At 45.1% G+C, this 13,381-nt stretch overlaps 1 protein-coding gene and 1 long non-coding RNA gene across 5 annotated transcripts in view; one reads left to right on the top strand and one right to left on the bottom strand.

Annotated features, from left to right (window-relative positions):
* Positions 1 to 13,381, bottom strand: part of LOC103348125 (uncharacterized) — a 221,776-nt gene that overhangs the window by 17,020 nt on the left and 191,375 nt on the right. Inside the window, exon 5 of one of the 3 annotated variants that reach the window (XR_011389320.1) lies at positions 2,313 to 2,550. The exons of the other annotated variants lie outside the window; for them this stretch is intronic. This is a non-coding gene — a long non-coding RNA (uncharacterized lncRNA). Of the gene's footprint in view, positions 1 to 2,312; positions 2,551 to 13,381 lie in introns of those variants that run through there. 3 annotated transcript variants of the gene reach the window in all.
* ANXA13 (annexin A13) overlaps positions 3,301 to 13,381 on the top strand; it is a 62,573-nt gene continuing 52,492 nt past the window's right edge. Inside the window, 2 exon segments of one of the 2 annotated variants that reach the window (NM_001082119.1) lie at positions 3,376 to 3,401; positions 4,708 to 4,830. In NM_001082119.1, coding sequence (NP_001075588.1) covers positions 3,387 to 3,401; positions 4,708 to 4,830 — 138 coding nt within the window. In that variant the 5' untranslated portion in view covers positions 3,376 to 3,386. 2 annotated transcript variants of the gene reach the window in all.

Genomic DNA, 13,381 nt, shown 5'->3' with positions numbered 1-13,381 from the left:
GATTGAAGGCACATTTGAATACTCCAGGCGCACATCTCAATAATCTATGGGGACAGTAATCTAGAAAACTAACCAGGTGTGTCTTTTTCTTACTTGGCCTCCCAGCCGTCTATCTTTCACCTCCCTGGAGCCATAAACTGTATCTCTTCTTTAACAGGTTTTTCTCATGCTCAGTAACCCGGCACCCTTGGTCAGAACTTATCTCAATGAGCTGCTCCTGCTGACCTTTGGACTTCCAAAGCTAGTGACAAAGAGGGAGGGAGAGAGGGCAAGAAGGAGACGTCACTTATCAGGGGCTCCCTAGGAAGGGTTAGTGACACAGAAGTGACACACAAAGCCAGGCCCGACATGGGGCAGGAAGGCCTTGGCCACAAGAAGAAGTCTGGGGCTGGCCAAAGGAAGCAGTAGACGAAAAAGCAGCAATCAGACACTAAAGAAAAAAGAGTAGCAAACAGTCAGTGGTTGTTAATCTAGGTTCTCTTGTTCCCTCCCGCATTCCACTGTCAGTTCCCGGATAAGAGAGTCTGCGTGTTCACCCCAATCACTTGGGTCATCTCGAACTTTCTCCAACTTGCAAAGCTCTTTCCTGTTTCGAGCATTCACACAAGCTAAGGACATTTTATCTGGAGCACTTTCTCTTTTCAAATGAATAATTCCTGATCATCCTTTAATTGACAGCTCAAATGTTCGCTCCTCCAGGGGCCTTATCTTCCTTTAAAGTAGTTTACGCTACGCACACCCAGGTTGGCATCTGTTAGAGCATTCTGTGTACCTCCTTTCAGAGCTCCTATGACCACGCTCGACCAGCTCTTTCTTGTATTTGAAATGTGAAGAAATCTGACCCCGCATTCTAGGAAGAAGAGATCCACATCTGTCCTCACACATGGAGTCCCTGCGACTGTTCATCCAAGGCACATGCCAGGAATACAGGAACAACCATATACAATTAAGTCTTACTAAATCTAGATAGAATATTAATCCCGTGTTACTTGGGGATTCAGCATAAAACAAAGATGGCATCTTAAGCCAATACAGGAAAGATGAATTATTCAATAACTATCTAAGATCATCTGATTAAACAGAGTCCCTTCCTTCCCTAATCAAGCCCAATCCCAAATGAATCAATGATGCGAGCTCTAAGAAATGAAGCTGTTAAAAGAACCTGGAGGGAAATATATGATTTAAGCTTCTTAATGCACAAGTTTTTCTAAGCAACACAGAGAAGAAAAGATGGATGTACTTGAGTACATAAAAACTATCAGCCGGCGCGCGGCTCAATAGGCTAATCCTCCGCCTAGCGGCGCTGGCAGCCCGGGTTCTAGTCCCTGTTGGGGCGCCAGATTCTGTCCCGTTTGCCCCTCTTCCAGGCCAGCTCTCTGATGTGGCCCAGGAGTGCAGTGGAGGATAGCCCAAGTGCTTGTGCCCTGCACCCCATGGGAAACCAGGAGAAGCACCTGGCTCCTGCCTTCAGATCAGCACGATGTGCCGGCCGCAGCAGCCATTGGGGGATGAACCAATGGCAAAAGGAAGACCTTTCTCTCTGTCTCTCTCTCTCACTGTCCACTCTGCCTGTCCAAAAAAAAAAAAAAAAACTACCATGTCCCCCTCCCCCACCCCACCACATACACACTCAAAACATAAACAAAGAACAAAGACAACTAGGGAAAAGTAATCATTACATTTGGCACAGGCTTAGATTTTATTATAAATAAAATGCTTTTCAAACAAAAATGACTAATAACTCAAAAGAAAAATAAAGAACATGAAAAAGCAAACCAAAGAAAAATGTATACAAATAGTTTTTAAGGACTGGGATATATAATTTTAAGGCTATCAAATGAAAGAAATGTAAATTAAGCAATGAAATAACCATGTTTGCATCTTCAAAATCAGCAGAAATGTTTGATAATGTTAGTGTTGGCCAGTGAGAAATTAACACTGGGGTATTATCATAGGGGGCATAAATTCTGTCATTTGAAAATGAGCCCCATGGGCCAACTGGCCTTTGAGAATGGTCCAGCATTTTATGTCTATGAGGAGGACAACTTGGCAACATTTAATGGATATTGAAATTTTGTTCTTTTTGTAACATTTCTGAATAGTTTTAAAATCACAAAATAAAAATTGTGAAGGTAATACAGAGTTCCCATGTACCCTCACCCACTTCCCCTATTGGTAATGTCTCATATTAGTATATTTGTCACAATTTATGACCAAACTCAGCTTCCCCTATTTTTTTTATCCAAGCTCCTTCTGTCCATCCCACCCCTTCCCAGCCTCTAGTAATCAACACCATGTATTCAGACTGAGTGGAATGTTATCCTGTTTAAAGATTTATTTCTTTATTTGAAGGGAGAAAAAAGCTAGAGAAAGAGCAAGAATGAAAGCGAGAGAGAGAGAGAGAGAGAGAAATCTTCCATCTGCCGGTTCACTTCCCAAATGGCTGCGATGGCTAGGGCTGGTCCAGGTTGAAGCCAGGAAACTGGTGCTCCACCCAGATCTCTCACAGTGACAGGGGCTCAAGGACTTGGGCCATCCTCTGCTGCTTTCCTAGGTGAATTAGCAGGGAGGGAGCTGGATTAGAAGTGAAGATAGGACTCAATCCTAGGCATCCCAAAATTTGATGTGAGCATCCCAAGAGGCGGCTTAACCTGCTATGCCACCACACTCACCCCCACACTTCTCTTTAGAATAGGAAACATGCAAGGTATGGAACAGATTGCATCAGATACACCCATTTATTGAGGCCAGAGTTAGATGGTTGATAGATGGATGGACAGACAGACAGACAAGGCTATATATGCACAAACCACATCTGGAAGGACTCATAAAAAATTCAGGGGAGAAGGGGCTGGGAGGTTAGCCTTTCTGTCTTATTTAAAGAATGTTACCTGCATATACTACTTTTTAAAACTAAAAAATGAGTTAAATTGTAAAAATAATGATCCAGTATGACTCAGTATTGCCTTTAAAAATCTCTATAATGAGTAAAATAGATCTTTCAGTCCATTGATTAATGCTTTTAATATTAAAATGCCTACAATTTTAAATGAATACCCAAAAGGTGAAATCGGACCTTTTTCAACAATCCAGAAGTAAGGCAGTTTTAACCTTTCAGTTATGAATAACATAAAAGGGATAAATCTTATTTATGAATAAGAATTTTTATCTTAAAATGAAAGCCTCCTAAGACAGCCTGTGCAGTTTCAGCTCATTTGTAGCTATCACCACTCCCTACCCATCCCCAACAATGTATTCAAACTCAATGTCAAAGTTACTTATTAAACGCAAGAGATATTATGCCCTGGGAAAACCATTATAAACTTTGTCTGTAGGAGGGCTGATCTCTTAATGAAATACAGAACCACCACCTCAGGAAAACCAACATGGGCAATCGTCACGTAAGTACTCACTGCCTTTGGGAATCCCTGTTTGCTTTGGTTAGCATGGGGAAGAATTTAAAGGATGAAATCATGATTGATATTTTTACATTTTGTCAGTATGATTATCCTTGACTGGTTGAGCAATAGCCTACTATGCTTTTGAAAGGCATTCAATAAATAACTTTCCTCCATTTGGCCAAAACTCTCTCAGCAGGGAAAGAGAAATGTTTAAAATAAGCAGTAAACAGTCTTGTAGACAGTGAATGGTTAAGAGGTATTTATAGAATGTTTGTAGCCATGTCACACAAAGCATTGTAGACTATGCCCATCCAGAGTTTTGTGGGAGAGATAGATGCATGTTGCAAACATCAGAAGAACAAATTAAAAATACTTCTATAAGGCCATATAGCTTAGATTGAAGGGAGAAAATATTCCACTATTATTTCTAAACAGCGTCGAGGTTTCAGATATTTGCAAACATCCATGAGATGAGGTTAATACCTTACTTTTCTTTCTAAATAGGTAGGCTAGAGAACACTGCATAAGCTGTTTATGATTAGAACATTGCCATTGGCAACCAATTATGCCCAAGACAGTTAAGAATTTTGATATTTTGTATTTAAAAATGTATATCAAGAGCTATTTCAATAAGAACTTTAATACAGTTTTATGGACCAACTGTTACTTCCCACAGCAAAGAATGGCAAATTGCACCTACACTAGAAATGACTGGAATAAAACCCCAGAATTTTCTGTAAGCTGTAACTTTGTCCCTAGCATTTTTCCTTGGCTATCTATGAGGGTACTTCAAATTGCTTGTGGAGAGATAGGATGCAAAGATAGTTTATTCTGATGCAAAACAATTTTTGAAATCCATGCATCGATTCTTCGTAATACATTTCCATGGACTTTCTGAAGGCCCTCCAAATGCATGGATTTCAAAATGTTCCGTCACGAAACAAGCTTATCTTCAAATTCTAGTTGCCTTGAACTCTTTGAAGTTGCCTCATATTACACCTACAGTCAGAAGTCTGCAACCCTACACCTGCTTGCTTCAGAAACATTATTTTTCGAGACCATCTGTGAACAGTCTTTTCTTACTAGGCAAGATTTCGAGTCATCCATTCTGCATTTCGGTCAGAGAAACTGAAACCTCCTTTGGAAAGACTTCTGACAGATGCAGAGGTCGTCAGGAATACTCCCTGGCCCCTGCAAAGCAGCCGAGGAGGGCAGAGGGGCTGAGCTTGCAAAGGCAGCCCCGCGGGGCCGCTGGCCTCTGAGGATGGGCCGACATTTTGACATTATTTCTGTTTTGAATCTTCAGAGCCAGTCTTACTCGCTCTCAGAAGGCAGTCAACAGTTGCCCAAAGGGGACACCCAACCCTCGGCAGCCACGCAGCCTCTCAGCCACCTATCAGGGAATGGAAAGCCAGAGGCCCCACAGCCCGTAAGCACCTTATTTCCCCTGCATGTCGTGTCTGGGCTCTCGCATGTGCCCGCTGCTACTCACCATGCACTGGTCATGTTGGACCTTCCTCCCTCCCCTGGCCTGGAAATCTCCCCATCAGGCAAGATTTCCAAGCACGGAGATTTTTTCCCCCTTGGCAAATGTTTGTTACACTATTTACAGCCAATGTAACAGTGTTACCTTCTGGGAGCTCTGCTGGTATTCCCACTTGTCTCCCATCAACAACCCCCTGGAATCAAGTGCTGAGGGCATGCTTTGGCCCCTGTGGCATTTCAGAAAAGGGGGAGGGAGTTGAACACGTCCATGGGGAATGAATACATGCTTTAAAAGTCAATGCAAAATCTTATTCAGGGATTAAAAATTCCCAGTAATGGCTAAAATTGTATTCATTAGAAAGTGACTTGATTATGTACAAACTAAAACTAGAATGCTGATGGCTTTGAAGCTACTAGATAACCAAACGTACAAATGAAACATTCCTAGGAGACAAATCCGTGGTGTTTATGTGTACATTACTGATTTAGTGTAGTAGACAATGTTATTTTGTTGAGATAAAATTGCTGTCCTCAACATAAAATGACACTGATTGTATGATGTTGGGATTTTTTTCATTTTGAGCCTTAGATAGTCTAGAATATGATGTGGTGAGTGACTTTTAGTTCTTTTATCCCATTCCTGTGTTCAACCACTGAGAAACTTCCATTTGAAAGGTCTCGTCAGCCTTCTCTTGGCTCAAACATGTGATTTTTATATTGTACCTTCCTCTGTTCTCTGTTCTTTTATCACTAGCCTGTGACACATCTAAACAATCAAAAATACACACAAAAGTGTAGGCATTGAAATCTTGTGCCAGTACTTGCTCATCCTGATATTCCAGTGTGCTTTATAATAATTTCTAAGCTATTATCAGCATTAAATTCACTATTTTAAAGATTTATTTATTTATTTGAAAGGCATAGTTACAGAGGGACAGAGGCTGCAATGGCCAGAGCTAGGCCTATTCAAAACCAGGAGCTTCTTCTGGGTCTCCCACATGGGCACAGGGCCCAAGCATTTGGGCCATCTTCCACAGCTTTCCCAGGCTTATTAGTAGGGAGTTGGATCAGAAGTGGAGCAGCCGGGACTCAAATCAGTGCCCATATGGAATGCCAGCACTGCAGGCAGCAGCTTTACCCACTGCACCACAGTGCCAGCCTATAAATTCATTATTTTAAAACTTTCCTTGAAAAGTTTTGAATCCCCAAGAGCATCGCCACAGACCAGGGTTCATGGATAAGTATTTGACAAATATTGTTATAAAGCCAATAGAATATTGGCCAGGAAATAACATTTTCCAAGATTCTGTGATCTGGAATCCTAGACAGTACTGACACTCAAAGTGACTTTGGCTTTGTGCTTTCCCCAATTCTTTCGCCACCACGAGTAATTTTTTCAATTGGAGACCTAGCGTTTGTGACGAAACTATATGGTGGCAGTAACTATGACGATGAGTTATGAACATCTGCTAGATTCCACAATTCTCAGAATTTTCTTGTCCTCTTGCCCAATGAACTGCATATTGTGCATAGAAAAAAAATCGAGATCCACAGAAAACACTGCTCGGCTTTTCCTTAACAACTCTTCAGTTCTATTCTATTGTGTGATTGTTTTTGAGAGGAAGTGAGAGAATAGAGATCAATATTCAGTTTTCTTTAAAGCTTAATACCTAAGCTTTTGGTTACGGGCCAAACAATTGGGAGTAAAATTTAGGGGAGCCACGTGGAAATATAATCATAAACTCAAAAGTACTAACGACAGCTGGAAAAGCATTTGCAAGGCTGGGGAACAGCCACATTGCTCCTCAAAGTGTTGTCCTTGGGCAAGCAGCATTATCCACATGGACTGGGCACCTGTTAGAAATGCAGACTTTCAGGCCCACCCAGGCCCACTGCATGGCAGTCTGCATTTTTAACGAGATCCTAAAGTGAGTCTCTTGCTCATCAAACTTCGAGAAGCCCTGGCCTGGGAAACAAGTTCTCAAACTTGGCTACAGACTAGAATCACCAGCAGAGTTCTAAAAACCACTGATGTCTGTGTCCCTCCCTCAGAGAGTGTGTGTTTATTGGTCTGGCAGCTGTCCTAGACGTCAGGATTTGTAAGTGCTCCCCCCAGGCGATCTCAGTGTGCAGCAGAGTGTGAGAAACACCGAATGGGAGCCTACCATCAGCCTTACAAAACAGCCCCGCACACTGCTGATGAGAGCAGGTGTCACGGGGAGCGCCCACAAGCGAGAACCAACTGTAAATGTTCCAACAGCTGTTCAGTGATCCGCCCTGGTGCTTGTGAACCTGCCAAGCATATGACTTGCTTGTGCCAATATTTAGCCAACATAAATAGTGTTGGAAATGGAGAGCAGGTTGGGACTTGTGGCTGGCAAGCTCAGGTGAAGGTGGACCAAGGCACCTGGGAGCCACCCAACAGATGGGACATAGGTCCAAATTCCTGAGAAGAGAGGCTCTGGAGGCAGGTAACAACGTGATTGGGAGGCTTGGGGTACACATATGGTTTTAACCAAGAGTGTGCCGTAGACTGTGATCCCACAGCCACGAGAACCACTGTGCAGCCCAGGCAGCAGCCAGTCTAGACCATGCAACCCTGTCTCCCTCAGCAGGAAAGCTTCCATCCTGCAAAGTTGGGCCTTCAAACACTGCTGGGAGTACAGGAAACAACAGACAGGGCCTCTGAGATCCAAGCATGCCATGCACAAAGGAATCCCTTCTTCCTGGGAGACATGTCTCCCGCAAAGTCGGCCCACATCCCAGACACAGTCACACCTTCTGGGCTTTTTGGGTTTCTTGCCTATAGTAGGTAAAAAGCAGCCATGTCAAAGCGGCAGTAACTGCCAAGGACAGATACACAGACAGAAGGAAGAACATGCAAAGTAAAACATGGATGTGAGACTTTGAAAGTTAGAAGCCGGCGCCGCAGCTCACTAGGCTAATCCTCCGCCTTGCAGCGCCAGCACACTGGGTTCTAGTCCCGGTCGGGGTGCCGGATTCTGTCCCAGTTGCCCCTCTTCCAGGCCAGCTCTCTGCTATGGCCCAGGAGTGCAGTGGAGGATGGCCCAAGTGCTTGGGCCCTGCACCCCATGGGAGACCAGGATAAGTACCTGGCTCCTGCCATTGGATCAGTGCGGTGTACCAGCCGCAGCGCGCCGGCTGCAGCGTGCCGGCCGCGGCGGCCATTGGAGGGTGAACCAACGGCAAAGGAAGACCTCTCTCTCTCTCTCTCGCTGTCCACTCTGCCTGTCAAAAAAAAAAAAAAAAAGAAAAAAAAGAAAAGAAAAAGAAAGAAAGTTAGAGGAGCGTGGGAGCACTTAGCATCAGGAACAGAACCCTGAGCATCCCAGGAGCCAGTGAATGCTGGCACCCCTGCTCTCAGGACAAGTCCACCTGACCCCACCCCACCTGGTGATGAGAGACATAACTGGGGCTTTCAATGGGTCCTTCAGAAATGCTGATGATAGCAGGCACCTATCTAGTACCTGCTAGACTTTCAGCTTTTGGAGGGTGTGAACCATGGTCTGCAAAGTGTGAACCTTCTCAGGACCGAGCACTGCACAGGCATCGTGTCCTTCAGCCCTCACAACACCCCTAGGGAGGAGAAAATATTATTGCTCCCCCTTTAAACATGGGGAGAGAGAGGCAAGGAGGGCTGGATAATCTGTCCAATGCTGGACATCTAGGAAGAGGTGAAGCATGGGTTTGGTTTTAGGTACAGGTTAGCACTCTGCCGTGGCTCCAAGAAAGCCTCATGTGTTACCAAATACAGGCAAATCAATTGGACTTTCTAAAACGATGGACAGGACTGCCACTTTGCCATCTCCTCCCAAACCCCTTCTAAACCACCTTCTCTTCCCTCTCCAAGCTGGATTAGATACTCTTCCTTAGCCCGCCCCCCTTTTAAATTTATTTATTTATTTGAAAGGCAGAGTTACACAGAGAGAGAAAAGGCAGAGAGAGAGAGAGGTCTTCCTTCTGAAGGTTCACTTCCCAATTGGCCACAACGGCCGGAACTGTGCCAACCCGAAGCCAAGAGCCAGGAGCTTCTTCCAGGTTTCCCACGTGGGTGCAGGGGCCTAAGGACTTGGACCATCTTCTACTGCTTTCCCAGGCCATAGCAGAGAGCTGGATTGGAAGAGGAGCAGCCAGGTCTCGAACTGGCACCCATATGGGATACCGGCACTTCAGGCCAGGGTGTTAACCTGCTGCGCCACAGCACTAGCCCCCTTAGCACTTCCATATCGCTCTGTGGCTGACTCCATCCCTCTGTCCCCTGTGGTTTCAGAACCATGTGTTCTGTAAACTGTACTTATGGCTCTGAGAGTCGCACTGTGTCCTGTCCATCTTTATATCCTCTGCACCAACACAGTGCCCAGAACACAGCACAGGCTCAAGGAAAGTTTGCCTTGTTACACTTTCTAAGTCAGCCTTGACCAAATCAGTGTTTTGCTCAGTTGCAATCCCGATACACAGCCACATCCTCAGCCCCAGGTGATTCTACTGCATCCAAAGCTGAGAATCATGGGTCTAATGTCAGGCATTCTTCTAGTGCTGTGACTTCCAAATGTGGTCCCCAGGTCAGCATCAAGGGTATAATTGAGGATCTTGTTGGGATCACAAGTTCTAGGCTCCCCACCCCACAATCGACTGAATCAGAAACTCTGGAGTGCTCTCTGCAACCCACACCTGAGCAAGCCTTCCAGGTGATTCTGACACATCCTCAAGTTTGAGAACTACGGGTGAAGCATCAGCCTCTTCCATGCCCAGGTTAGAGCTGTGCCCCTGCCCTATGATGGCCCACTCCCAACACTCAGCCTTCAGAGATACCCATATGATGGCTCTGCAGCCCTCTTTGGCTCCATACTCTCCTCCCTGGGTCTCTCACACTGAATACAACCCAGGAAACTGTCCCCCCAGCTGCTCCCTCCTCTGTCAAGGTCCAGAATGCACTTGCTCCCAGGGCTGGACCATTAAAAGATGGCCAAGAAAAGAGCCCTTCCACCAGCAGAGAGAAGAGAAGCCACTCTCCATCCTTGCAGTCAATTTTACACTTCCAGTTCTGCTTCATATTCTTTTAGACAAACTCCCATGAGCCAGGTACTGTTCGAGACCCTGTGGATAAAAGAGGATTAAAACACAAGACCACAGTCCATGATCTCACAATAGCCCACAGCCTATGGAGGCAGACAAACAAATCATTATAACAGTGTGTTGGAAGCACTGCTGGAAAAGCATCCATCGTAACAGAGTTCAGAAAGAGGACGGTAGAGGGAGGGGTCTCACATGGATGACTTGCATGGTGGCAGACTCGTCAAGTGGAGTCGGGAGCTCCTTGTGCAGCAGGAACACGTGTGAAGTGGTTATCGAAAAGTGAGCACGTTCACAGAGCGCAAGGAGTTCTTTGGGCACGTGCAGCTCCAGCCCTGCCAAAGCAGTTAGCACATCCTCGCACCATCGCCCAGCGAGCTGCTCTTTGCCCTGCCAGGCTGTGAGCTTCTGCAGGGCTGAGGCTGTGCCTTAGCCACAGCTGTGTCCTTGCAGCCTGGCTCATAATGGGGAAATCCCTAAGTCCTTCTGATAGAAAGGGCGACGAACAGGGAGCAGTGACAGGAGATGAGACTAGACAGGTATGCGGTGGGGATATCCAAAGACCTTCATATGCTACTCCAAGAGTACTGGTGTCCTCGGACAGCCAAGAGCTTGCAATCGAGGTATTGACAGGGCCATGGCCCCTTTGAAGGCTCTAAAGAAGAATCCTTCCTTGCCTTCCAGCCTCTGATGGTTCCAGGCATTCCTTGGCTTCTGGCTGCATCACCCTAACCTCCGCCTTTATGTTCACGTGGCTTCTCCTCTGTGTGTGTCTCTAGGTTCTCCCTTTTCCTACAATGACACCCCCGTTGGATTTAGTACCCTCTCTAAATCCAAGATGATTGCATAGTGAGAGTCTTAACTAGTTACAGCCGCAAAGGTTTTATTTCTAAACACATTCTGAAGCTATGAGTAGACACGGATTTGGGGCAGATGCTGTTCCACCCACCACACCAAGGAAACTGGATTTTATTGCCTTTATTTACTATGACTTAGGTAGTATTTATTTTTTAAGCATGTCACATTCCTTTGGAGGGCTTTTAAAAACAGAGACTGGGTCCTACCTACACAGTGTTGGTTTAGCAGCCAGCCTGACACGCCCGAGAATCTGCAGTTCCGACAAGTTCCCAGGTGATGCAGATGCTGCTGGTCCAGGGACCACACTTTGAGAACCACTATCATGGGTTATAGGGATGCTTCCCAAAGGACAATGTCAGAAGCTGATGGAGAAAGGTTTGGAGGCAAGTTCAGGACTTGGGAGGTAGTGGTCCTGGAGAGAAATACAGTCTCTAATTTCCTCCCACCAACTGAAACAGTGATAATGGAATTGGAGAGAAAAGGATCAACTGGAGGGTCAAAAGGGCATGACTTGCTGATTGGTTGGCTCTGAGAGGCGAGAGAAAAGGAAGATGACAGAATGACTCCCCACTAGCCGGCTTGTGTGCCCAGGTGAATTGCGGTGCCTCCCAGGGAGATTTGCAAAGTGAAAGAATAAGTGTGGTTTGAGGAGTCTATTGAGGTATCTGTGGCACACCTGGGGATACTGCCTAGCAGGCGCCTGTGCCTGAAGCTCAAGAGCGAAGTTTGGGCTTCAGGTCACTTGGAAATGATGAATTCACAGTTGTTTGTTTGTTTGGAACAATTAGTATGTGTGTGATTACAAGTAGCATACTACCAGCCTAACGACAGCTTAAATAACAAGGATATCTAATTGTCAACTTGACCAGGAAGTCTGAGAGTATACGATTCCAGTGTTGGCTCAGCAGCTCAGTCACATCACCAAGGACCCAGGCAGTGTCTGTCTGTCTACTCTGGCACCCTTGATGTACTGGCAATGTCTCCCATCACAGACGCAAGATGACGGTCATGCATTCAAGCCAATGGCCTCACACCGCAGAGTCACATCAAGAAAGAGGGATGGCGAAAACTCTGCTCTCTCCTCGGGCACCACCACTCCCCTACTAGGGAGAACCATCTTTCTGGAAAGCGCCAAGCAGACATCCTTTTCTATTTCATTGGCCAGAACTGGTCAGCCCAACTCTGCGAAGGGAAAGGGGAGCCGCAAAGACTCTCTCTCTTTCTCTTTCTCTCTCTCTCTCTCCTGTGTGTGTGTGTGTGTGTTGGCCTCATTTTCTTCCTACTGAAAATGAGCCTTTTCTTTTCAATGACATACGAGACAAAAAGAGTGGTTAAGGTGTGCATGGACACAGATAGTTCAGGCACCACAGATGCTGGCCCACATAACTTCAGTCTAGCAACCTCAAGAAAACACATCATCTAAGTATCTATATAAAAAATGTCAGGGAAGAATTCTAGTTGGCTTGGGCCACATACCCATCCCTTGAACAATCAAAGTTGACCTTACCTATCCCTTGGGGATTGGGAATATTATATTGTCATTACTGTTTTCTTATGACTATTATTTTTATTATTACTACTACTACTACCATCACCACCAGTACTATTGGATAGACTAAAATAGAAAGGGAAGTTAACTTGAAAGTCAGCTACAAAGTAAGTTATTCTTCAGGTGATGGGGGCTTGGAGAGTTGGAGTAGGAATGAAAAGAAAGATAAGAATCTTTAAAAGAATTTTAAGGAAAGAATTAATGGGTTGGAATCCAAGGCATATTTAAACTTTCTCACCAGAGGAAAGAATAGCACTCATTGTTTTGATACTGGTTGAGACAGAAATTTGCTCAAAGCAACTTTAGCCATTTCACCTTGTTTCCTTCTCAGCAAATCAGAACGTGTCGGCCACATCCTACTCCACCGCACGTTTGATGCCATGTTGACCTGGCTCTTCCCCAACATTTTCTCCTTTCAATTGCTTCTGCCCACTTCTCATTGACTCTTGAGGATTCCAAAGCACACTTGCCTCTTTTTTTCCCCTTCAAGTAATGAATCCCAAGTTCATACTCTCATTGAATTGGCAAAAGGCAGCCTTTGGCAATATAAGAAAGAAACAGATAATTCTTTTCTAATGAAAAATGTGCTTCATTTTTCATAACTCCTGAAGGCATAGTTCCTTTCATGGTTGAGAAATAGCCAGCCTCTCCCACAAGCAACTTCTCCTCTAAGTCCACTTTGTTGATGCATTATAGCGGTAATTGGATATCTGGAAGCTTAACACTCTATGAGATCTCTAACTCCCAAAACAATCGGTGCTCAATATCACAGCAGACAGTCATCTTCCCCAGGACACACAATCTTGTTTCCAGATAATGAGTTGTTATTTCACGTCTCATAGAAACTGCAAGATCTCAGCCCATCATCACACTACTTAAGAATGAGTCAACAGTGAGATGTCACACAGCCGTGTTGTCTTGCTGGTACAACGCTGTGGTGGCCACAGCAACAACAACAAAAAGCAGGCGGTAATGACAGGCTTCTCATTTTGAA

Source organism: Oryctolagus cuniculus, chromosome 6 (assembly GCF_964237555.1).
Source record: "Oryctolagus cuniculus chromosome 6, mOryCun1.1, whole genome shotgun sequence".
Taxonomy (NCBI): domain Eukaryota; kingdom Metazoa; phylum Chordata; class Mammalia; order Lagomorpha; family Leporidae; genus Oryctolagus; species Oryctolagus cuniculus.
Note: the sequence above shows the minus strand (reverse complement) of the source record. Positions and strands in the feature narration are given on the sequence as shown.